Source organism: Arvicola amphibius, chromosome 14 (genome assembly GCF_903992535.2).
Source record: "Arvicola amphibius chromosome 14, mArvAmp1.2, whole genome shotgun sequence".
NCBI lineage: Eukaryota > Metazoa > Chordata > Mammalia > Rodentia > Cricetidae > Arvicola > Arvicola amphibius.
The window spans coordinates 28,245,565-28,273,034 of NC_052060.1; the positions used below are offsets into that span (position 1 = coordinate 28,245,565).

At 36.4% G+C, this 27,470-nt stretch overlaps 1 protein-coding gene across 1 annotated transcript in view; it reads left to right on the plus strand.

Annotated features, from left to right (window-relative positions):
• Positions 1–27,470, plus strand: part of Dpyd (dihydropyrimidine dehydrogenase) — a 780,348-nt gene that overhangs the window by 365,074 nt on the left and 387,804 nt on the right. The window contains exon 13 of the mRNA XM_038311847.2: positions 11,930–12,145. Within this exon, the coding sequence (XP_038167775.1) occupies positions 11,930–12,145 (216 nt within the window). The remainder of the gene's footprint in view (positions 1–11,929; positions 12,146–27,470) is intronic.

Consider the following 27,470-nt stretch of genomic DNA (forward strand, 5'->3'; position numbering starts at 1 on the left):
ACAGTAAATCCCAGTAAGAGGCTCATTCTTCCATACAATCGACAAACTAGAAATACCTAACTAAACCATCTACGCAGAAGCTCTAACTATCTGCATGCACTCCCAGAAAACTTACTAACCTCAAGATTCAATATTAAGATTAGTCTACTTAATAACCCTGGAAGCTGGCCACACATACAAACGCTATGTGCTAGTCTAACCATAATTTGAATCTGACTGACTGGTGGGACCTTTTCATCAGAACTTATAAATCCTAAAAGACATTGCCACTTTCTCAGATATGCACATAAGCATGCCAGAATGATGAAGAATAAAAAACATTGGATTTTTATAACTAATCCAAAACACATATCTAAAACATCTCAAAATTTTTCATAATAAGATTTTTAAAAACCCTAACTACCAGTGGATATGGAAGGACAAATCATACCACGGAAAACAGTACATGAACAAAAAGAAACATTCTACATGGCAGTTAAGTTCAATAAAAGTCTTAGACATGAAGAATACAATGACTACACTGAAATATAGAATAAAGATACTCAAGAGTATGGACAACCAAGCAGAAGAATTAATAATTCCAGAAGCTATCATTGGGAATTATATATTCTCTCTAGAAAACAAATAATGAATGAAAGTAAAAAGTTTTCCAACTGTTATGGTCTGCCAACAAGTCAAATGATGTACTCTTATGAGCATTATAGAAAGGAGAGAGACAACAGCAATATATATATAATAATGAGGTTTACAAGATGTCTCAGTAAGTGAAAGCACTTACCACCAAGACTCATGATCTAAGTTTGACCCCTGGAAACCACATAGTGAAAAGAAAGAATTAACTCTCCCTGACATCTATATATTTTCCATAGCATGCATGCACACGTGTGCACACTCACACACACAAAATAATGTAGTAAGTAAAAATTATGATTATTAATACTGATAGTATGTAATTGTCAATGAATATGATGAAACCAATCATGCTTACAATGAGAGATTATGATTAAACTAATAAAATTCTGACATGAGATAATTTTGATAGCAAATGAGAATCATGACTAGTCACATGAAGTGAACTCTGATAAGTCATCAAGCATAGTCATCAAGAGAAATTTTGTAAGCCTGGAGAGAGTGGGATGGCATAATCACAGGGCTGAAATAAAAACTGTCAAGTATTTTACATCTAAAAAAATTGCATTCCAAAATGAAAGAGAGTTTAAGACTTCTGAAGATATATAAAAATTGAGGTAGTTTGTTACTGTTAGACTTAATTATAAGAACAAATTTGCTATATGAAAATATAAATATCACAAGTAAAAAATCATATACACAAAACAGAATAGTATAATACTCCATTAATGGCATCCAATCCTTTTTATTTCTGGTACAAGTGGTACAAGACTAAAGTACTGAGTGCATTTATAATCTGTAACACCTTAATGGATACACAATATGAGAAATACAATAACTTTGGTAGCAATAAAGTAAAGAATGTAGATATTTTGCATGCAACTGAAGTTAATTTGCTATCTGTTCTAAACACACTGCTATAAGAATTCTAGTGAAAGGCTTTTAACTAAAGTGGGAAGAAGAATAAGTAGATATAATAACAGAAAAGTAAAGGAATCAAAAATTGTCACTGCAAAAACAAGAGCAAAAAGTCAAACTAAAAATAAAGCAAAGGAAAAGGAAAGTTCTAGGTGATCATAAAAAACATAGAAAATGATTATTAAAATGATGATAGTAATTTTTTACTAGTTACTTTAAAGTTAATTATAATTACCTTAAATAAAAATGAATGATGTTATCAAATGACATAGAATGACTGAATTTTAAAAAGACTCAACTACTTACTACTTACAAGAAACTCACATTTGAATTAAAGATACATAACTGAAATGTGTTGACACATGCATGCTTATAATCCCAGAATTCAGGAGCCTGAGAAGGGAAGGATTGTGCATTTGAGGTCAGCCTGGTTTATGAGAGCCTATCTCAAAAATTCAAACTGATCAACTAACCAAACAAACACACAAATAAACAACACATACTTTGAGGATAGAACATGACTTTACATGCAAAAAACTACCAAAGGGAACAATTTGAGTTGTGCTCATTTTAAACAAAATACACTTTTAGTAAGTGAAACGTACAATAGAAAGATGGTAGTATTAAGTGAGAATTTTCAAATGCAGTCAGAAAATGTAAGGATTAGATAGCTACCTCCCAACATTAGAATATCAACTCAGAGCACACAAAAATATAAATTAAATGCCAACAGATATGAATGGTTAGCAGACAGAAATATAATAATTGTTGGGTACATCTGTACCAACTTTCAAAAGTAGCTGGACCATCTGGATGGTAATAGTAAGGAAACAGAAGATTTGTCAACAAAAACTACATTTGTCAGTGGAATAATATTGTGCACAGGATGACTACATCTCAACAGAGCAAAACTAAACCAAGCGGACCTATCATATGGACACATGTGGCCTACTGAGCTTCTCCCCACTACACACTGGTTCTCTGTGCTGCTATAGCAGTGCTCATGTGCTAGGACATACAACAAATCTTAATGAAATTAACATACATTAAATTATCTCTTGTGTCCTTTCCAACTACAAAAGAATAAGACTAAAAATCAATAACAAGAGACTATTGGAGACTCTTAAGCATTAGTGTGAATTATAGTATAATCTATTGATCAAAGAAAACACCCAAAATGCATCACTAACTTGTAAAGACAAGAGGAAACAAAAATACAACAGGACTTAACCAAAAATAGTAATAACAAAAATATTTTTAAGAGTAAATTTATTATTTAACATTTATTATTTAAATAATTTAATATTTATTATGTAAATAATAAATATTTAAATGTTTTAAATTTATTATTTAAAAATTATTATTTAAGTTTAAAAATATTATTTAACAAAAAGAAAGATACTTAGTAAACAAGTTTACTTTATACATTGACAGACTAGTAAAAATCAAAACAAAATGCATAGGATAAAATAATGATTGGGATAGAAACATATAAAATAGAGATTATTAAAGCACAAGGAGCAATTGAAAATTTAGGGTAGTTTCTGAAAAGATAAACAGAATCAATAAATACTTACTTTGTCAAAGATTTAAAATAAAATTCTCTTGAAGCCTTATATTTGATGTCATAGAAAAAGGCCATTATAAACAATTATTTGTCAACTATTTCAACAATGTAAAATTGATTATATAACTCCTAAAAAAGCATGCAGTTTATTTAAAGCAACAAAAAATAAAGACACAACAGGCCAGTAACAAGTAAGTTTAAATCAGTAATCAAAAACCTCTCTCCAAAAAAGAATAACCAAGAACAAATTGCTTCAAAATAAATTCTAGCAAATATTTAATAAATAATTAGTATCCATTCTTTTAAACATTATTTTCTGTCATTTTGAGAGGACATCACCACTCCATTACAAAAAACTCATTGAATACATTATGCAAAAATCTAAAACAATAGGTCATTATGCCCAATGAGCATAACTATAAAAATCTTTAGCAAATTATTAGTCAACAAAGTAAAGGAACAGTAAAAGGATTATATATAAAACTTATAGGCACTCAGAATATGAGTGCCATCACTAGGATACATAGGAAATTTAATGTGCACAAATAAATAGATTGTCACAGCATGTGAACAAAATTACAGGCAAAATATGGACATTTCAGTACATACAGAAAATAATTTTATAATTTAGAAATTAGGTACAGAAAAAACTTACTTTAATATCCTAAAAGTATTATGTAAAAATGGATGTCCACATACAGAACAATGAAGGCAAGACAGAATTCATGTTAATGCATCCAACTAGAATCCTGTAAGGCGGAGAAGGAAGCAACAGACAGAATGGTAAGGCCAACTTCAAAGAAGAAACATTTGAAAGCTATGTATCTGATAAAAGACTAATTTCTAAAATGCATAAGGAAACTAAAATTCTACAACAAAACTATGAAGAGACTGAGAAAGACAAGGAAACAGAAAACATAAATATAGGGACAAAGCCATGAAAAGACATTTCTCCCCCCCCCCCCAAAAAAAAAGCCATGCAGGTGGCCACGAAGACTATGGAAATCTGCTCAAACCAATCATTAGAGAAATGCAAATGAGCTAATGACGAGGTAATACCATTCACAAGGATGACTATGCAGAAATCAGTCGTTTTGCAAGGCAGAGTCCACATTTAACCGGTGCACTGTTAGTGGCTATGTAAATGGGGTATAGTGACGGAAAAGAACAAGCATTTTTTTTTTTCAAATATCAATACCTAGAATTTGTATCATGAAAAAGCATCAAGCACGTGTCTGCAGGTGTACCCTTAATAATTGAAACCAGTCTCTCCAAGGGATGCCAACACACCATGTTCAACATGCTGTTTTTGAAGACGACTTTACATAATACTGACAAAACCAACACATAGCTTGATAGTTGGGAGCGGGAGAAATACACATGGGTTTGAATAAATACTTAATTTCCAAGTTTTATTCTATGAATCTGTTTTAGAAATGATATGAATATAGATTTTTCAAGAAATGAATGCAATAGGGTCATATTTTATGGAAATTTTTCTCTGGCCTTCTACCTTTCCTAATCTAAATTAATTTCTACTTTGCAAGTTTCTCCTCTTGATGACTAGTTCTTCTGAAGGCAAAACACCTGAGCTGGAGACACTGCATGAACCCAGTCTGAGAGTTAAGCAAGAAATTATTAGCTACTCGATGCTATTCTTTGTTTTAAAATAATTATGGAATGCATCTAAAGCAGATATAGCCAAAGCAGAGTCAATGGTTATATGTCATTGATATTTTTTTTTCAATTTAATTTAATTTTATTTTTTTTCTTTTTTCTTTTTTCTTTCTCTCTCATGGTTTATTTTTTTTATATTTAAAAATTTCCATCTCCTTCCCTCCTCCTCCCCAATCCCTCCGCTCCTCCTCCCCCTTCCCTCCCCTTCTTCTCCCCCTTCCCTCCCCTCCCCTCCACCCATACCTCCTCTCCCTCCCTCTCAAGGCCAAGGAGCCATCAGGGTTCCCCACTCTATGCTAAGTCCAAGGTCCTCCCAACTCCCCCCAGGTCCAGGAAGGTGATCGACCAAGCTGAGAAGGCTCCCACAGAGCCCGTCCATGCAGAAGAATCAGAGCCCAGAGCCATTGTCCTTTGCTTCTCAGTCAGCCCCCGCTGTTGGCCACATTCAGAGAGACGGGTTTGGTCGCATGATCCATCAGTCCCATTCCAACTGGAGTTGGTGATCTCCCTTTAGTTCTGTCCCACCGTCTCCATGAGTGAACGCACCCCTCTCGTTCCTGACTTTCTCCCTCATGTTCTCGCTCCTTCTGCTCCTCATCAGGACCTTGGGAGCTCAGTCCAGTGCTCCAATGTGGAGCTCAGTCACCTTCCCCATCTGTCGCCAGCTGGAGGTTCCCTCATGGTCCTGACTTTCTTTCTCATGTTCTCCCTCCTTCTGCTCCTCATCAGGACCTTGGGAGCTCAGTCCGGTGCTCCAATGTGGGGCTCTGTCATTAGATTTTGATGGGGATTGCATTGAATCTACAGATTGCCTTTGGTAGAATTGCCATTTTTACTGTGTTGATCCTACCAATCCAGGAGCATGGGAGATCCTTCCATTTTCTGGTGTCCTCTCCAATTTCTTTCTTCAAAGATTAAAGTTCTTGTCAAATAGATCTTTCACTTCCTTGGTTAGTGTTACCCCAAGATACTTTATGGTATCTGTGGCTATCGTGAAAGGTGATGTTTCTCTGATTTCCCTCTCTGCTTCTCTATCCATTGTGTATAGGAGGGCTACTGATTTTTTTTTTTTTAGTTGATCTTGTATCCTGCCACATCACTGAAGGTATTTATCAGCTGTAGGAGTTCTCTGGTGGAGTTTTTGGGGTCACTTATATACACTATCATATCATTTGCAAATAACAAAAGTTTAACTTTAAAAAAAATTAATGTACAGAAGTATAGGATGCAGTATTTTAATCAAAGTGAAGGGTGAATCTTTATGTCACTTCATGTGACTAGATTTATAGAATGCATGTATTTTTACACTGAAACTTTAAAATACATTTATTTTTTATTTCAATTTGCACTTCAATCTCAGTTCTCCCGCCCCCCATCCCCTGACTCCTGTCACCCCCTCTCTAGCCCACCTCTCCCAAAGGGTAAGATCTCCCATGAGGAGTCCACAAAGCTTGGCCTATTTAGGTGAGTAGCTACTGTATTACTGAGAGCCACTGGAGGGCTCTTTGCAGAGGTTTTGCAAGCAGGCAAGGCCAACCTTTTGCCATTACAACAGGAAGTTTGGTCTACAAGAGTCAAGTCTGGGAACATCACAACAAAGTGGCAAACACAATAAAATAAATCTTGTTGTGTTAAAGATACATTAAACAATTTTCCGTTGGGCTCCATGCAGAACATAGGCTGCAGGGTGGATGTACCTTTATGGAATATGAATGGAATATGATTATTCTAACATGCCTTGTTTATAGCAATAGAAAACAAATAAACATAAGCATAACAGAACAATGGGCTTTTGTGTTTTTTTTTTAAATAAGGTAAATAAGCATGAATTTTTATCACTATTTATGTGAGCTTATCACACCCTACTGAAAAATGCAAAAAAAAAAAAAAAAAAAAAAAAACCAAAAGAAGCAAAGATGAGGTGGTTTATCCAAGTTCAACATTTTAATACATTGAATTTTGAACTTTTTGTTCGTGTGAAGCCAGCTCTGCTCTTGCCAGGTGCTGATGAAATTCATCAGAAGGTGGAGGTGTGTAAGCAAGCACACAAAGTGTGCTGAAGAAACAAGAGCAAGTGATCCAGGCAATGGCGGGGCACTTCCTATTGCAGGATTCTGTAGACTCTCCACAACATTCGAGCCAAGCAGGAAATAACATACCACACCAAAAAAGAAATTTGAAAGGCACGGATCCGCAAATGATGTTGTTTTACTTGCAACATTTCGAATGTTTCAATCAGCTGAAGCGAAAGCACCTTCTCTGGGAACAAGGGAAGTGGGGGAGGTGGCTCTTGAGTATGGTGCTGGAGAATCCAGAGTAATATTAGAGTACATAGTACTCGGGAGTTCTGTGGGCAGTGACAGGCCTTGCAGAACTTTGCAGATGGAAATGAAATAAGAAATTTTAATTATAACCTACATACATTTAGGGCCTCTTCCTATCTATGCCATTAGTCAAACTTGAGAAGTTGTATGTAACGCGACTAAAATGCTTGCTTAGTTTCTCAAAAAGAAATTTTCAGGGGAAAAAAACGAAGTTTAAACAAGTTTATTTGTCAGCCCTCTCAGTTTCAGTGACTCTCAGATCTAGCAATGGCTCCTGAAAGCGCCATTTTCATTCTTTTCTCTACTGCGGGTTCTGGCCTTCTTACAGTCCCTCAGTCTCCACTTTTGCTACCCTAACCTCAGTCCTATATGACTTAGACCTTTTGTTTTTGTTTCTGTTGTATGTGCTGAACATGCAAAGAAGTTGAGGCTGAACGATTTATTAAAACCCTTTATTTCTGAGAACATTTGCCTCCCATGTAGAAGTATATCCTTTTGTGCTTTGCACATGTGCAGCTGAGGCTCCTATAGGCATTCCACACTAATCCCTTTGTCTATGGATTTTTCTCTGCATAATAAAATGTTTAAGACAACTGTCTCTTATCATCTTGGTTCTGCACTTTGTAACTTTTAGGGACATCCCAGCTGACAGCCTCAATCAGCACAATCTGTGTTTCAGATTAGTCATCAGGGTGCCTGACTTGACCTTCACTAGATAATTTTGGCAGTTATTGCTTATTTTCAAGGATTGTTTTAAGTATGCTGTCAAAATTAGCCAATTAATTATCACATCAATAAATCAGACAGCATATAGAACTCATAAATGTACCTATATAATGAATTTTCCAAAGAATATGTAATAGGAAAGGGAGAGTTGCTTAAATAATTGAATTTGGAAACTTATAAGCACATGCCGTATAGTGAGCTTGGATATGTAGTTTATACCACATAAATACCAATCCTTAGTGAACTAAAGAATAGTTAAAGGGGCTGGAGAGTTGAGTCAGCCATTAAGAGCTCATGTTGCTCTTGCAGAAGAAATAGATTCGGTTCCCAGAACCCACCGGGGTCTCACAACCACCCATAACTCCAGGTCCAGGGATTTAACCTCTCTCCTTACCTATGCAGGCACCAGACACACAGTGGTGCAGAGACATGCAGGTAGGCAAGACATTCATACACATAACATAAAACAAATGAATATAAGGTGAATTAAATGTAGGACCAGGAACTTCCTAACTACTGGAAGACAGCATAGGGAGATACTAAACAGCGGTGTCTTTGTCGATGATATTTCAGACTTAACTCCAATTGAGAAGATGGATAGGTTAACAAACCTCATGTCATTCCACATTCGTAAATCAAAACTCTTAGAAGCCCATAAAAAGTTGTCAGGCTAAAATGAATATAAAATTTAAATAATTGTTGTAATACACCTTGAAAGCTGTTTGTTTCACATAATGATATGAAATCTAGTGACTATCATCAATGAAAAATATAAAGATATAAAAAATAAAAGCACAAAGAATTTAAAAATAAAATTATCAAATAAAATGGCATACCGATGTGAAAAATTAGTGATGGATGGATACTCAGAAATCTCATCCTGCTAGAAACATATGCACATGTATGACATTCTCTTCATTTATGTAAAGCACTATCTTACTAATTTTCCCAGTTAATACACAGTAAGCACCCACTCAGTCAGCCAGTGCACTAGTTGCTTCTGTGTCATTTCTGGTTCTGACATAGAATAACTTTCCACCGTGGAAATTGCAGGGAACTAATAGTCTTTACTGTTCAACATCTCTATCATATCTGTTATTTGCTAACACTATCAGGTGACTGGAAAAACAGTATTGTCTGAAATTGAAAATCTGGGTAACATGTGTTTTAGAGAAGAATGCAATAAGGTCCAATTTAAAGCTGTGTGATTTAAGGGCATCCACCATATTAGCAGCCAAAGGTGGTGAAAGCTCTTGGAAATCTCAGCATGGGGGCCGAGCATGGGATTTAGAAGGTGTTGGTCTTTCAGTGAGAGCTGAAACTTGAGATTCAGGCCACAGAGTCAGGCACAGGTGAAGAAGGCTTTTCTATAATGTAGAATAAGAAGCACAGCTTAAGGCCGAGGTGGAAAAAGACAAAGCAAACATAGCGTTGTGTGTGCACTCATGCGTGCACACACACACTCACATCTGTAGTTAAAATATATAACCTATGACCCTCTCATTTGAAAAAGCTTTGTAAATAAGTATATATCTACACTTTACTTGTTCAGTACATTTAGTTTTCTCTTCCTTAATCTTAAAGGAAACCCTACAAAATTTCTACACAGCATTTTATTTATAAATTCCAAAACAGTAACCTTCTTATTTTCGAACTGGGGCTTATTTTTAAAAAAACTACATATATTAAATAATGCAAGCTGAACTATACATACAGCATATCATATTGTATATATATACACATATATGTATATATATGCACATATATGTATATGCGAACATACACACACAGAGACACATACATAATGCCATTTGGGGCTGTAGCCTTATGCTGTAATAACTATGGTCATAAACAAGCCAAAGTTTATCTGCAGTATTGACAAGATTGGGTATTTCAGTGCCCAGCTATAGCAAGCAGAACAGTGCATTTATTTCATGTTAGAAGCATACAGTGCCATCTGAACTCTTGCTGTGGACATCATTCACAACAGTGCCCAGTATTTTGCTTCTGAATGTGCATATAAGAGCAGTACTTGCAATTTTTCCTGGTGTACTTACCTTATGTTGAAACTTCTCCCTTAATCTAGCCTAAAACTTATTTGATTCTTCTCAAACTCTGGTCAAATAGAGTTGAAATACTATCAATAACAAGGGTGATTTTTTTCCATATCCATCTGTATGGTACCTGTCCACATGGACACACGTGCATATGTGCGCACACACACACACACACACACACACACACACACACATACACCTCCAATTTTCCCTAAGGCACATGTTCACATTCTTGTCTTGGTGTAGACGGAGACTGCTTGTTCATTTCCCAACCACTCAGATCTGAATAATCACACAAAACTATATTAGTTACAACACTGTTTGGCATATTAGCTCAGGCTTCTTACTAACTAATTCTTACATCTTAACACATTTCTATTAATCTATGATCATCACGAGGTTGTGGCCTACTGGTAAATGTTCTGGGGCATCTTCTCCTTCGGCAGCTTCATGGCGTCTCCCTGACTCTGCCTACTCTCTCCCTATATATCTGTTTGGATTTCCTGCCTGGCTTTATTCTACCCTGCCTTAGGCCGAAGCAGGTTCATTCATCAACCAATAATGTAACACATATACAGAAGGACATGCCATGTCATCTTGGTTTATACCTAAATAGTATTTTGATCTCATGTAAAAACCAAGAGTCAAGCACAAAGAGACCTCCCAAAAATGTGGCTCAGAAGTGAGAGGAGATTAGGTGTAAAGAATTTAAATTTGATCAGGGAGGGAGGAATAGGTGGATGGATGCAGGGAGAAAAAGATCCATGAAAGCCAGATAATCCCTGGTGAAGAATGAGGAGTATCTATAGCTACAGCCTAGATGCCACCAGGCTCTTTTTTTTTTTCTTTCAAAACCAGAAACACAATAGCCTTTCATCGGGCAAGTTTGATGCCTTTTTGCATATTAAGTGAGCTTTTCTCTGCTTTATAAGTGGTGGAGGGCTGAAAAATGATTTCTATGCAAGTCATGGTAATCTTTATCTACACAAGACACATGCCTATAAAATTAAGGTTCTGCTCAAATACCTTTTCTTTGGAGTGATGATTCACAAGAGAACAGAGCTCTACTTCTGAATTAAGTAGCCCTGTCCATTCACTAACTACTTTGCCTGAGAATATTCATCCATTTTTTTTTTATTTTTCAAGTATTTGTCTTTCACAGATAAACAGAAAGCGGGAAGAAGGGCTGAGAGCAGGACAGAAGAGGGTGAGAATAAGGAAGGAAAAGAGATAGGGGAAGAGGACAGATACATTCGGCAAGCATTTGCTATCCTTAAGTAAACCAGGTGCCTAAGTATTTTTATTAAAACTTATTAACATCTTGCTTACAGTGGCCACTGAACACTGCAAGGTGCATTTCTAAGTACCAACTGAAGATTTTAATGTAAACTGGTATCTGTTTCTGGTTATGTTTCTGAAAAAGCAAACTCCTTCAATCCTCAAGCGTGTAATTCTGTTGCAATTAGAAATCTCCCTGTGGCCTACTTTCTGCATTCCCCAATATCCCTCTGAGGTAGGAAATGAGACAGCCAGAAGTCCCACTGATGTACTGAGAGTTATAGAGGAGAAGAGACAGGGCATGCTAAGGGGCCATCCTGAAGCCACATCCAGAGCAGTGAGATTGCTGGGAAATGAGGTTAGACCTCCTCACTTGCCATGGCCCATATCTCAGTGCTAAGATGTTTCCATAAATTAAGTACAATGAAGCTGGGCTAATGGAACCAGAAGGGTAAGTTCGAAAATGATCCCCTCTTGTGTTTGAGTTACAGTATGCTGAAAATAGAGGGTTTTTTTGTTTGTTTATTTGATTTTCCTTCTGTTCACTACATCTATGGCATCTTTTAACTTGGAAAATGATGATAATTTTGTATAATATTGAGGTACTGAAATCTGACTTGGGACAGTTTTCGACAAAGAGATGGACCAATTGTATTTATTTGAATGCTATGATGAAGAGATACTTGGAAAAAAATTATATGGCAGTTCAGGTATGATACAAAAGCAGTTATTTGCTGGCTTGTTTCTTGCAGGCACAATATGGATCCTTGGTATCTGCCCAGCCTGAACTGCCCCTGTTTTATACTCCTGTCGACCTAGTGGACATCAGTGTGGAAATGGCTGGGCTGAGGTTTCCCAATCCCTTTGGCCTCGCCAGTGCCACCCCAGCCACTAGCACACCAATGATTCGAAGGGCCTTTGAAGCCGGATGGGGTTTTGCTTTGACCAAAACGTTCTCTCTTGATAAGGTAAGAATATATGTTTGAAGTTACATGCAAATGTCTAGCATGCATTTTAATTTGAAGATAAATATAAGATAGAACTTTTTAAAAGTCTGAGATGATAATTACCAAATAGTTGAAAACATTGAACATTGCAGTTTAATTATTTTTTACTCTGTCTGCCCCACAGATAGAGGTCTGTGGAATATATTTTAACTTTGTGTTGTCTAAGAACCATCAAAAATATATTCTGCCTGATGATGTAGCTCAGTTGGTGAAGTGCTTGCCTAGCAAGTGCAAAGATCGAAGATCAAACCCCAAAACTACATAAAACAGGTACGGTGGAGCATGCCTACAATCTGAGCACTCAGGAAATAGAGGTAGGAAAATCAAAATTCAAGGCCATTGTTGGCTACATTTCAAGGTCAGTCTGAGCTACTTGATGGCTGCCTCAGAAACCTATACACAAATAAACAAACTAGTATAGTAGTGATTTAACATTCAATAATTCCTGTTTGAATTGATTTGAATTATTTTAATTGCTTATATTAGAAGGATGTCATATGATGTTCTGTTATTTGTGTGTATGACGTAGGGTTTTAATCACATTAAACATTCCTGTCTCAAATATTTTTTTATTTCCTTATGCAAAAAGCTTTCAAGCTCCTTTGATCTATCTCTTTGAAATGCAGAGTATGTATCTGGCATTTATAGTCATGATTTTGTGTTGTAGCACCCTAGAACTGTTTTCTAAGTAATCTGAACCCAAGTGATCCACCTTTCCCCTCTCCTCTCTCCTCCCAATGCCCCACCCAGGCTTTAGTTAATACCATTTGACTCTTAACTTCCTCTTTTAAACTTCCATATGTGAGTAAAGTCATGTGATCCAAGTCATCCTCCTGACTGGCTATTTTGGTTAACATAATGATTCTGATGTCCCTCATTGTTGATGCAAATTCAAGGTTCCATTGTTCGGCTGAAAAGTACTCCATTGTGTATCTGTGCTGTGTTTTCTCTATCTGTGCCTCACTTGATTAACATTAAGGAAGTTTCTGGTTTTGTGCTATTGTGAATAGTGCAACGGTTAACATGGAACTACATATTTCTGACATACTGATTTCATTTGGATTTATATCCCATGGGGGAGACGCTGCCTGATAATATGAGGATTTCTATTTTTAATTCTTTGTTTTGACATGATTGTTTTGTGATCTGAGGACTGTGTAAATGTGAACATATGTTTCTATTCAAAGTTAGGAAAACAATGGATTTCGTTTCCATAACATCCTATTATTCACAACATGTCTTACAGACTTTCTCACTGTAACTTGTTGGTGGTGGTAATAAGATTTCTCATGAATTTTATAATAAAAACACACCCCCACCAAATTAATTCCATGTGACATTATGGTTTTATGCTTTTAGCAGGAGTTCTACATACCGAGGAAATGAATGATTAAATTTGAGATCAAATCTTTAGTGCAGAGCAGAGTCAGCGAGATGGCTCAACAGGTAAAGACCCTAAGTGTCAAGGCTGGGAACTGGGGTTTGATTCTTATAACTGAGATGATAAAGGGGGTAGTGATTCCTAAAAAAATTCCCCTGGTGGCCACATGAGTCATATGGCAAAAAAAAAGAATCCATTCTCTTAAGAATACACACACACACACACACACACACTCACACACATAAGCATATACAAATTAGCAAATAAATAAATGTAAGATAACTTTAAGCATTTAAAGCATGTAAATGCACACTTCCAAGGTCGGATGATTAATGGAATGGAAGACAGACAGCATCCTTACGTGATAGTGAGTTAGAAGTCTAATTTACAGAATGAAAAGAAGCATTTCATGGGCCATTTATTGAAAAGTTTTGGACCGACAAGCAACATCAATGTGGTTAGAACTAAGTTGTAGTTAGTAATAATTAATGTGTTAGAAGGGTGGATCTAGTGACTAAATAGAGTATTATTATTTAAATCATCCTTATCCTGGGGCAAGAAAATAACAGAGAACTAACATGCACCATTAAAACTCATTCTCCCTGCTTTCTTCTCTTACTGGGATCAATAGCTGACATTATTAGTAAGGTATTTTGGCTTTCTTAGTCTGATAGTTTTATAAGAGGTTGGGTAAAGGTGGTGCAGAAAATCCAGAAAAAACCTTACGAGTTAGAAAAATCAGAACAAGGAAAAATATTTCTTAAGGATTGTGGCAAGGTAGAAAACGTAAATGTGAAAATCAACCATTCAATTAAATTTGGATAAAGACTTTTGATAAATAAAATAGTAAATTGAACTGGATAGTCTGGATTGATTTAAATTATCATGGATGAGTTCTGTTCAGTTTTGTAGAATATTAATAGTGTATTTGTCCATGTTTCTCTTCATATTTTAAGAATTCTGGAAGCTCTAATCAAATGTTTAACCTGTTGGTATCAAAAATCTCCAGAGCATTTAATAATGTATTTATTATGCTATTTAATATATACACAAACAGGAATAGGTATTTAATCAGGTTATAAGTGAAAAATTTTGGTGAAGGGGGGGTTAGCTGGTTTGGATTTGCTGCTGGTTTGTCAAATTGAATTCTGAGACATCAGAGTCATTGTTCCTTTATTGGTGACTTGCATTGATATGTTACCCTGGGTCACTCAGGAACACAGAAGCCGTGTCCTTTATAGGACTCACCAGAAGAAGCAAATTTAGAAACTGTCTTTCTTATAAACCTCCCATTCAAATATAATCTATCCATTCAGAAGTCTGTGCTATAAGTTGAAAGGGAAGATATGAACAAATACAAATCTGGCACTGGAAACATTGTGACAACCCCACTTGCTTATTTTGATAGTGGTATAAAACTAGTATGCCAGGACTGTTTTTAAGCTTAACTGTGAAAATTGTAATGGCAAAAAAAATAACAGTGCCACCTTGCACATGAGTAATGGCATGTTCTAAAAAGAGATACTCTCCTATATATGAGCTTATAGAGCACTCAGTCTACCTCCTAGAAAACTACAGCTGGTTTCTTACTTCATCCTTAATTACTGATGAAGCCTATGGTGAATATATAATTACACCATATATGAGTACTTGTATTTTCTTACGGATGAAATGTTGTACACAACATTTGAACTCTCATTTTGCTCCTCACAACCTTTTCTAAAGACAGGTATTAAAATATCACATATAATATACATGTGTGTGACATTACAGCAGACCAATTGGGATTAGACTTATTATAATTTATTATGCCAATTCAAGAATCTGTTTAAAACTTATTATAATTCAGAATCTTGACATTTGAAATTTGGATGCTCATAATATGACAAAGGCTAGTCTGTGGAGTTTTGTTATCATATGAAATATTAATATTTCACAACACATCTCTGATGAAGTACAATTTGCCGAGGCTGCATATGATAAAGAAATTAAATGCTCACCAAGGGAGTTCAGTCAGAATTAGAGCCCTGCTTGAACATCTGCTGGAGGTTTCATTATCCAGTGTATGCCAGTGTATGCGGCTCCCTTGTTTTCCTAGATTGACAGCTGAATATTGCCATGATTCCTGCAGCAAATACATTTAGCTCAACGTTTCCCCCCTTTTTTGTTTTATATTTTGGGGGAGAGCGTTGGAGACTGCTTTTGATTTCCAAACTATATTTTTTATACTCTTGACATTTGTAGATGCCACATTGAGGTCTAATATGGTGTAGCAGCAATAGGCCATTGACTTGTAGGGAAATGCCAGCTGATATCTCAGTAAACAGAAATATTATTATTCTTCACTGTGCCGTCTGTATAAAAGCTGGGTGTGCTTTCTTGAGGGAGGCAAATGATCAGATTTTTAATGCCAAATATAAAAAAGATCTGTGTTTGCTTTTGTGTTAAATAACATCAAAGACGGCTTTTATTAACTCTCTTCTTCTTTCCCCAAATCAATCTTTCTAAGAATGAATGTCCAAAAATAAGTAGATTGCTTGCTTTGAGATGTTATTTGTGCTTTACAAGAGTGACAAGTGATATTTAAGACCAAATTGTGAAATCATTTTCTCCATAAATGTAACTTTGAATTAAAAAACAGAAAGATGGAAAAGAAGCCAACCTGTCAGGCTTTATTAAAGCTAAATTGTTATGATAAAACTGAGAACTGCTTTGTTTATGGGGAATGCTACAAAACTCTGTGGGTATCACATAAAATAACCTTTGACCTGGGTTTATATTATATGAACAAGAAACAAATAAAACATTTTATTTATGACAAATGTCTGTGTAATTCTATCTTCTCATAGAAATACATATTATCTACTGTAAATGTATACCTCCATATCAAACACCTAATTGAGAGTTTTTTTAAAAAAAGTCTTGGATCAGTATGCTTATTTTAATATGTGTCAGATGGTCAAATAAAAAGGCAACTGCATAATATATTACCTCTCAATATTTAAGACCTGAAAACAGCAGTAAGTTTCCTCAGTATTGCTTTGTAACCACATCTTATGGGTTGTAGCTATTTGGGTAAAATGCAAACTTACCACGTATCACAATGCTGAATTCATAGGAAAGAGTTTGGTAAACTTCTCACAGATACTTCACAAAAATGAATAAATAGATTATTTGCCAAGAGCATATTGAGTTTCTTCCCTCAACCATTTGAACAGATAGTTAACACATAAAGCAATTGACTGCTCTCCGTATTGATCTCAATCACAGGAGAAAAGGCCAATTTAAAATTTCTCATCTCTTGTGTTGTTTCTATACCTGTCTGAAACTGAAAACATCGGTGGAATTTCAGCATGCATGGGTGATGTTTGAAGAATGAGATCATTGAGGCTTTCAAAATTCAGAGGACAATTGAGAAAACAGAATAGGAATCGCATTGTATTAGGAAAATATATAAAAATAATCTGGACTGTCTATGTAAGATCATGTATTAGTAATTCTGGCAGAAGAAACATAACTTGGTTTTTGGCTTGTGTGCGTGTGTGTGTGCATATGTATGAATGGCGCATCCAGAGATTAACATCTGGTGTGATGCCTCAATCACTTCTCTGTAGGTGGAGACTAATATTTCATTTCCCAGCTGCCCTGACCTGAATAATTACACAGAAACTATATTAATTACAATACTGCTTGGTCAATAGCTTAGGCATATTCCTTGCTAGCCCTTACATCTTAAATTAACCCATTTTTATTAATCTATGTATTATCACAAGGCTGCGGCCTACCAGTAAGGTTCTGGGGTGTCCTTCTCCTTCAGCCACTACATGGAATCTCTCTAACTTTGCCCTCTTTCTTTCTTTCTCTCTCTCTTTCCCTCTGTTCAGCTATCCTGCTGCCTGGCTTTGCTCTGCTAAGCCATTGGCCCAAACAGTTTATTCATCAAACAATGAGAGCAACACATATACAGAAGGACATCACACATCACTTCTCCAAGTTATGTTTTTGGGCAGAGTCTCTCACTGAATCTGGTGTGTACAGATTTGAGTAGTCAGGATGAATAGCAAGCCCAGAGATACTCTTGTCTCTTTATCTCCCAATATGAGATTTATATATATTCTTCTCTTAATTTTTAATGTAATGTTTTAATTGGAATATGTGAACCAAACTCAACTCATTAGTCCTTTGACAACTAAGACATAACTCAATAACCTTGAGGTTTTTTCATAAAAAAAGTTATGCTATAGCTTTAAATCAATGCATCCTATTATTTATAATATATATACATTTCTATATTAGAAACCTATTCCTTTTGTTGACCCTAGATCAGCCTTATCTAAATCCAGTCCATGTTTTTTGTATAGGTCTATCCTGTGAGACATCATGAAGTAAATTGGTATAAATCTTTAATATAATACAAATGTGTTGGGTTTTGTTTTTTGTGTATATTCACATTTTTGTTTTATTTACTTATGCATTTTTATAGACAGGGTTTCTCTGTGTAGCCCTGGCCATCCTGAAACTTACTCTGTAAAGCAGGCTGGCCTAAAACTCACAGAGATCCACCTACCTCTGCCTCCGAGTACTAAGATTAAAGGTGTGTATCACCCCAGCCCAGCTTGTGTTGTTATTTTTAAAGATTTCTTTTTAATTATACTTTTAAGTGTGTGTGCTTATATGTGTGTACATCTGTGTCCCTGTGTTGGGTATGTGTGTCTGGTCTGTCTATCTGTCCTTTTTAGTGAGATGCCCACAAAGTCCAGAAGAAAATATTAGGTCAGGTGGATCTGAACCTTCATATAGGTGATCATAAACCAATAGAAGTGAGTGCTAGAAACTGAACTTGGGTTCTCTGTAAGAGCCACGGGCATTCTTAACAGCTGAGACTTCTCTAAACTCAGAATTGTCCATCTTAAAATGTGTTGTATTTATCCTCCAAATAAATGCCTTATAACAATTCTAGTGTGGTGTGGGAGATCCTTCTGCATACGTGTTGCTTTTATTGGTTAATGAATAAAGAAATTTTCTTTGGCCAATGGACTAACAGAATATAGCCAGGCTAGAAGAGATATATAAAAAGAAAGAAGGCCGAGTCAGGAAGAAGTCATGTAGCTCTGCCAGAGCCAGACGCCAGACAGAACCTTGCCAGCAAGCCACAGCCATGTAGTAATACACAGATTAATAGAAATAGGTTAAATTAAGATGTAAGAGCTAGCCAATAAGAATAGGCTAATAGGCTAAACAGTGATTTATTTAATATAGTTTCTGTGTAGTTATTTCGGGGCTGAGTAACCAAGAAAAAAGAAGCAGCCTCCTACAACACTACTGTACAGAGAGAAAGGAGAAGGACTTTTGCCTGGAAGTCTCTAGTCACCTATGCAGAGTCTAAAGTACTATCTGGTCATGTATTGTATTGGAGCTTGCTTTTACTATAGCTGTTGATACTGGGCAGGTACTCACATATTCACTATAGCTTATGGATGGTTTATAATATATTTACAGTGCTTTACTACACTAATATCCATATTGACTGCACATGTTTTTTTCTTAGATAAACTAATATTCTAAGTTATATAAATTTGCCTAGACTTAATGCAATCATCTATTTGCATGCAACTATGCATAATGGAAATTTGGACTGTATTCATATGTACATTCTTCTGATTCACATGGTGCTTCTGGGGCTCACACAGGGCCTCCATCTGTAGATGCTCAGCGAAGGGCAAGATGTTCTTACTAAATACCTTAGAGTCTCAAATGGTGTATCATAATTGCTGAGGATGTTGGGCCTATCTGTCCTCGTATCCTCTCATGCCTTACTCGATCCCATTAGCATAGAAGCTAGTTTGGACTCATTCATAAGGTGACTGCTTTTCAAGATGAGTGAATGCGGAAAGGTCTTTGGAATTAGCAATTCCAAGCGCATTATCAGTTCCACCATAATCTCTTAACCACATTACAGCTTTATAGTCATCAGCCACTTATTGACTAGAACTGCAAAATTACATCAAAGAGATGTGGATCCAGATCACAGTCACCTTTGCGATTGGTCCTCCAGTGACAATCGTTCACATGACTCCGATAGGCAAAATGTATCTACCCTAGCCAGGATTCCCCAAATGCTGTCTAACCATGTGGTTTCATGATCACTATCCTTGACCTGGTCACCTCTGACAGGTCCAAATTCACAGACACATGACTGGATTTTATTATCCATATGTAGCATTGAGTGACCTGGAAAGGCCTGTTCCCAACATAAAATGAAATGTTCAGGGGCTGGAGATATGGTTCAGCAACAAAGAGAACACATTTCTCTTGTAGAAGACCCAGAGTTGATGCCTATACCTACATGATGGCTTAAAATCCTTTGTAATTTCGGTTTTAAAGAAATCAGCACCACTCTCTGGTCTCTGTATGCTTGAGGCAAACATGAGTATCCATAAATAAAGACAGGTAAAACACTCAAACACATCAATTTTTTTTTTGTTTTTTTTTTTGTTTTTTTTTTTTTCCTCATGGTTTATTTTTTTTATATTTAAAAATTTCCATCTCCTTCCCTCATCCTCCCCCCTCCCTCCCCTCCTCCTCCCACTTCCCTCCCCTCCTTCTCCCCCTTCCCTCCCCTCCCCTCCACCCATACCTCCCCTCCCTCCCTCTCAAGGCCAAGGAGCCATCAGGGTTCCCCACTCTATGCTAAGACCAAGGTCCTCCCACACATCAATTTAAAATAATAGTATGCCCAAGATGACCAGTTAGATAATATTGTCATTTGTAAACAACAAGCTAGATCCAAGTCCCCTGTCCATAGCAGCGGAAATTGAAACTGAAACTTTGTCTGGCAGGTATCTCCTGGGATAGAGGGTGTTTCTTTCTCGTTTAGGGTCTGTTGTTCTCTTTGGTAGTGGTTCCGCATTTCTTTATTCTGCTTTAAGTTTAGTACCCTAAGCTATTATTTCTAGAATTTGGTGCCTACTATGTCCTTGTAGATTGCCATCAAAGGCTCTGTTAGCAGCCTAGTAGCATCTTCAGTATGTCCCTGCCTATAGACAGCTAGAGCTATTCTACTCTTTGTTCCGAAATGTACCGTTTAGTCTAATCTTGTAGTGTTATCACCAAAGGACAGTTTTTGTCGTTTCTATAATTCTTTGGGGGAATGGATTTCTTCACATCTGGGCATGCCTTGCTATCATAGTGCTAGTTCCTGAGAATTTTAGAACTCTAATGTCTACTTATGAGATTCTAGTAGGGACCACTTTAAATCTTTGTAGAACTTAGCGAACTGTCTGGTGTTACACTCTGGCTTGGTCATTGCAATGTGCTTGAGAAGCTTCTATCTGTGAGAGACTCATTCGAAACAACAGCTTTATTTTCTAATGTTGCGGTCTCTGATCACTTTGGGTGGCTGAAGTTTTACTTTGCATGTTAAATACATCTTTCTTAAGCTTCTATCTGTCTTGCACTTCCTTATTGTATTTGAACAAAATCACTTGGCTTTCACTTTCAGCATTCTGCCCAGAGACTCCCTTAGAATCATGAATGTATCGTGTACTTTCTCTTCTGAATTATCACTGGCAAGATTGTCCTGTCCTACTTGTAATCCAGGTTGCTATTTTCCCAGTCCCCAATATAAAAATAAATAAAATGCTTCTCACTACATGTTAATCCTGCAGGGAGTTTAGTATACATCTTTCTGTTTTTACCAACAGCCTATTCTTTGTTTTACAAGACTCATAATTTCAAAGCTAACATCATGTGCTATTAGATTGGATACCCCACCACATGACTTATTTCTGTATCATTTGGGACATAGCTGCCTGTCAAACCTCACCCTAGTTTACAGGGGTTCAGTTTAGGAGACAAAGGATGGATTATATGAGCAAAGAGGTCAAGATCATGATGAGGAAACCCACAGTGACAGTTGACCTGAGCTAGTGGAAGCTCACTGACTTTCAGCTGACACCTAGGGAACAAGCATAGGACCAAACTATACTTTCTAAATGTGGGTAACAGTTCTGTGGCTTAGGCAGTCTGTGGGTCCAATGGCAATGAAATCAGGATTTATCCCTAGTGCATGAACTGGCTTTTTGGAGCCCATTCCCAATGGAGGGATACCTTGCTCAGTGTAGAAACTGGGGGGAGGACCTTGGTCCTGCCTCAACTTGATATGCCAGATTTTGTTGACTCCCCACGGGAGGCCCTACTTTTTCTGAGGAATGAATGGGGGGTTGGGGTTACCGTAGGAGGAGCAGGAGGAAGGGAGGGGGAGGGAACCGTGGTTGGTATGTAAAATGAAAATAAATGATTTTACATAAAAAAAAAATAGCAACAAGGTGTGTGATCCTCCCTCAATCATTTGTCGGGGCTGGTCAGGGCTTGGCTGGGCACATGTTGGGTATTCACAGTTATGCACGTGCAGTGACTTCACAGACTGCATGGTGAAATGCTGGCCACCCAATAGTTATGGATGCTTGTATTTCTACAGAGAAATACAACTGGCAAAGAAAGTTCAGAGAAAGTGCATGTGCCCAAGACTCAAAGCATTTAGTTTGAACGACTAACCACAGTCATGTGATCACAATCCCGCTAGAACTATTTTCTTCCCAAGTCATTGACTTCCTTTGTGTCCTCTAGCACGTGGGTTCTCTCTCTGAGGGGTAATGTGACTTGACATTTGTTCTGTCTGGTAATGATCAGGACTCCGATTTATATTTGACTTTGATTATTTCCATTTCAGATGAATAGTTTGTTCCTCAGAGGAACTTTCCCTGACCTTTCTAAAGTCTTTCTGTGGGCCTTCTTACCGTTGTGCTTTCTTTCACTGTCTTCACATTTGCAGAAAAATGTCTAGGCTCTTCTGTCTGTGTGCTTTCTGCTTTAGCGACTCGCAGTAAGATGCGTGTGAAGTGGGACATTGTCCTTTTGCTCACTATTGCATTCTCAGCACCAAGAACAATGTCTGGTAGGCAAGGGGAGGACTCACAGCTCACTTGGTAGATGAATGAATAATCGCAGGATTCTAATTTGAACCACAATTTTATCTGACAGCCCTTCAGTTGCTCGGGGGACAGCTCTCATGTCTTAGCCATAAGACTTTTCTTTTCTTTCTAAATCATTCTCTTTTTATTCCATAATAAGATTTGCACGTTGCCTATTCTCCCATGTGGTTTTCAAGAAACTTATTTTGATCCACATTATCTTAATTGAGAGGAAGTTGTGCCTGCATTTGCACAGATTGAACAAATTGGGATCACCTACCAACCAGACAAGAACTGGAGAATAACACTAACAAGGCCATAAATGCTAGAAGAAATTACTGAAAATTCTGTGAATATCTTAAGTAATATTTTAGAGCCTACCTAAGTTTCTTTAGATTATAAGGGATGTCACAGTTATATCCATAACTCATTTGGGGATACTATTTTGGAAATAAATATCTACATTATTTTAAAACATTAAACAGATCAACTTCATCAGTCAGGTTTTCTATTTCTTATCAAGAAAGTCTATGACACAGTCATGACCAAGAGTCCATCCTGCTAGTTCACTGTCATTTTGGATTCTCTCTGTGTGTGTGTTTGATTAATTTTTATTTAGTGTAAAATATTGTTCTCCTGATACATACTTGTGCTTTAACTAAAGGGATATAATTATTTAAACAAATTCAATCTTAACTCATCTAGAAGGCTCTGGACAGCCTGTAAAATCAAAATAATGCCTTGTACTATTAGTGTAATGATTAGCTGGTTTGGTTAAATTGTTATTTATATTTAGTTTTTTTTTTTAAATTTTGTAGCATGATTAATAAAAACTCAGTGACAGATATTGGGCTTCAACCTGGAGATCAGAAAAGCAAAGCAGTCAGCCACTGGCTCTTATCTCAACCTCAGTTCAAAAATGGTATTTCTGCCCCGAGAAAATTTCAGAACGAGACTGTGCCTGAGAGCTGTATCCTCTTGTTTTATAATCCCCTCTAGTTCTGGGATTAAGGGCATGTAGAGGTATGCAACTACACCTGGTTTCTATGGAAAGATAGTGTGGCTACTGGGATTAAAGATGTGTGTCACTGTGGCTACTGGGATTAAAGGTGTGTGTCATTTTGCCTGGTCTGTAAGGCTGGCCAGCATAGCTCTTTTACTTTTCTGATCTTCATGCAAGCTTTATTTATTAAAATACAAATGAAATGCCCCTACAAAATTTCATAAAACTGTCTCATCCTGAAATGATGAAGAATAACTTAATTAAAAGGCTACAGTTGACAATAGCTGGTCCTCTAGGGGACTTTTATCTCAAACTCCACAGTTGTTGATTTCACCCTCATCATATCTGCAACCGATGAGTTTGTGATCCAGTGTGCTTGAACACATACTCACTTACATTGCAAGTTCAGAATTGAAGCTAATCTTGAAAGTCATACTCCAATAAATATGCCTTTGTCTCTCCCTAAGTTCTCATTTAATGTCTATTATGTGCCTTACTATGTTTGTAAGCTCTGTTTGCTAAACAGAAAACATAAATTAGGTTATTTGAATATATAAATTAACAAGTACAGTTATGATGTCAAATAAAACTCCTTTAACTATAATCAAAGTGATCATTTTAACCGTGTATGTTATTAAAGTTATTCAAATTCCTTCAATGCATTCTTTCTTTTTTCAAAAATAGATTTTTTTCTTACATAATATATCCTGATTACGATTTTCCCTCCCTCTAATCCTCCCAGTTCTTCTCCACCATTCCCCTATCTGAACCCACCTACTTTATGTCTCACAGTTAAAAATAGGCTTCTAAGAGACAAGAACAAACTAAAATAATAAAATAAAATACAATATAAAAAGCAAATAAACCATAAAAGAAAAAATATAGAAGTAAAGGAGCCCCAGAAAAGAAGAAAAGGAACATAAAATAAATATAAATGCAGAGAGCCATTCATTTGTACACTCAGAGAGCCCATAAAAACACTAAACTAGGTGCCATAAATATACATGAAATATCTGTGGGGTAATATAAATACAGACATACATGTATAGATATATGTGTATGTGTATGTGATATAATGTGATAAAACACACACGTATATATTATCACATATGTGTATATATGTGATTAAAAAAATTAAAGTCCTGAAAAAACATCATGAGACAAGAACCTCCAAAATGCCATTGAGTTGGTTTGCTGTTGACCATAAAACACTGAGCATGCAGCCTGCCCTTAAGAGTACTTTGTTTCCCGTGAGACTCCCTTGGAGAAAACTTAGTTTTCATTTGCAAGTGATTATCCACTGGAGATAGGTAATGGATTAAGAGTTATAGTGTATTCACTTCTCCTTTCAGCTCTAGGACCCCATTTGATATAAACCCATTAAGTCCTATACATGCTACTTCAGTTTCTGTGAGTTCATATGCGTGCCCAACTTGCTGATTTAGAGGACTGTTTTCTTGATGTCCTCCATTTCCTCTGACTCCTATATGCTGCTTCCTGTTCTGCACAGTTCTCTTAGCCCTAAAGTTTGGTTTTCATGGAGATATTCCTTTGAAGGCTGAGTGTTTCAAGGTCTCTCATTCGTTGCATAATGTCTGACTGTGAGTCTCTGTATGTGTTCTCATCTGCTGTATCTCTGATGATAACTGAGCAAAGCACTAATCTATAAGTACAGCATAATGTCATTTTATTACTATGGTTTTGTTGTTATTTTTCCGGGACTTTTTGTTTTGTTTTGTTTTTGAGAATAGTAGTATTTGTTCTTACACTGGGCCCCTGGACTATCTAGTCTCAGGTTTCTGGCCACCTACACAGTGTTGGGGATGGGAACCATCTCATGAAGAGGGACTTAAGTCAAGTAAGGTATTGGTTGGTAACTCCTGCAGGCTTGCTTTCACTATTGCACTCGCGTATCTTGCAGGAAGGATACCACTTAGATCTAGGCTTAAGGACTGGGTTGGTGTTTATGTTTCCCATTTGTTAACATCCAGAGTACCTTTCCTAACACTGGTGCTGGCACGTTGGTGTGAAGGCTCTCTATAGAAACCAGTTGATCTTCTCCAGGTGCAACGATTTTTTTTGATTATTATATCTACATAGTACAATTAGAGGTCAGGAATGGTGATAACTCTGGCAGTTCTTTTATTTTTCAGGGTTGTTCTAGTTAACCTGTTTTTTTTTTTGTGTGTGTGTGTGTTGTGTGTGTGTTTCCATATGAAGCTAAAAATTGTCCTTACAAGATCTGTGAAGAATTGTATTAGAATTTTAATGGGGGGTGCATTAAATCTGTATATTGCTTTTGGTAAAATGACCAATATTACTGTATTTATCTTACTGGTCCATGAGCATTGGAAATCTTTCTATCTAAAGGTATCTTCATCAATTTATTTCTTCAACTTTTATCGTATCATTTACTTTCTTAGTTACCCCCAAGATATTTTATATTATTTGAGGCTATTTTGAAAGGTGTTGTTTCTCTGATTTCTTTTTCGGTGTGTTTGTTGTTTCTATACAGGGAGACTACTGCTTTTTGTGAGTTAGTTTTGTATCTGGCTGCTTTGCTGTAAGTATTTATTAGCTATGGAAGTTTCATATGCAAATAAAGATACTTTAACTTCTTCCTTTCTGATTTGTAACCCATTGATCACCTTCATTGCCTTATTGCTCCATCTAAGACTTCAAATATTATATTGAAAATGTATGGGGCAAATAGACAACCTTGCTTTATTCCTGATTTTAGTGGAATTGTTTTGAATTTCTGACCATTTGTGTTTATGCTGGCTATGAGACTGCTGTATAGTACCTTTATTAAGTTGAATAATATCTCTGATACTCTAATATCTCCAGTTCTTTTATCATGAAGGGTTGTTGAATTTTGTCAAAGGCCTTTTCTGCATATACTGTGATAATCATGTGGTTGTTGGTCTTTCCGTTTGTGGATTACATTTATTGATTTTCAAGTATTAAACCATCCTTGTATTTCTGGAATAAAACTTCATTGATCATGGTGGGTGATCTTTTTGTTGTTTTCTTGTATTTGGTATTTTATTGAGAATTTTTGCCTCTATGTTCATAAGAAAAATTGGTCTGTAATTCTCTTTCTTTGTTGGATATATATGTGGTTTGGAAATCAGGGTAAGAGTGACCTTGTAGGAGTTGGGCAATGCCCTTTCTGTTTCACTTTTGTGGAATAATTTAAGGAAAATTAGCATTAGCCCTTCTTTGAAAATATAGTAGATTTCTTTTGTTAAAAAAATCTGGCCCTAGATTCCTTAGATTGGTAGATTTTAATGACTGTTTCTATTTTACTAGGTTTTATAAGTCTGTTAAATTGCTTATCTCATCTTGATTTAACATTGGTAAGTCGTAAATATCAAGGAAAATCTTTATTTCTTTCAGATTTTCCAATTTGGTGGAGTTCAGACTTTTGAAGTATGTCGTTATTCTCCTAGTGTCTGTTTTTATGTCCTTCTGTTCATTTCTAATTTTGTTTTTTTTTTTTTTTTTCGAGACAGGGTTTCCCTGTAGTTTCTAGAGCCTGTCCTGGAGCTAGCTCTTGTAGACCAGGCTGGCCTCGAACTCAGAGATCCGCCTGCCTCTGCCTCCCGAGTGCTGGGATTAAAGGCGTGCACCACCACCGCCCGGCTCTAATTTTGTTAATTCAAATATTATTTCTGCCTTTTAGTTAACTTGAATAAAGATTTGTCAATCTTTGTGCAATTCTCAAAGAACCAACTCTTTGTTTCATTGGTTGTTTGCATTTTTGTTATTGTTGGGGTTTTTGTTGTTGACATTTGTATATTTTTATAAACTTCTTTTTGATTTATCCTTTTTAATTATTAGTTAATAATTGTTCTCAGTGTGATAGCAATTTCCCCTCCTCCCCTCCTGTCCTCCAGTGCCTCCCTGCCACCAATTTCCCCCATCTAC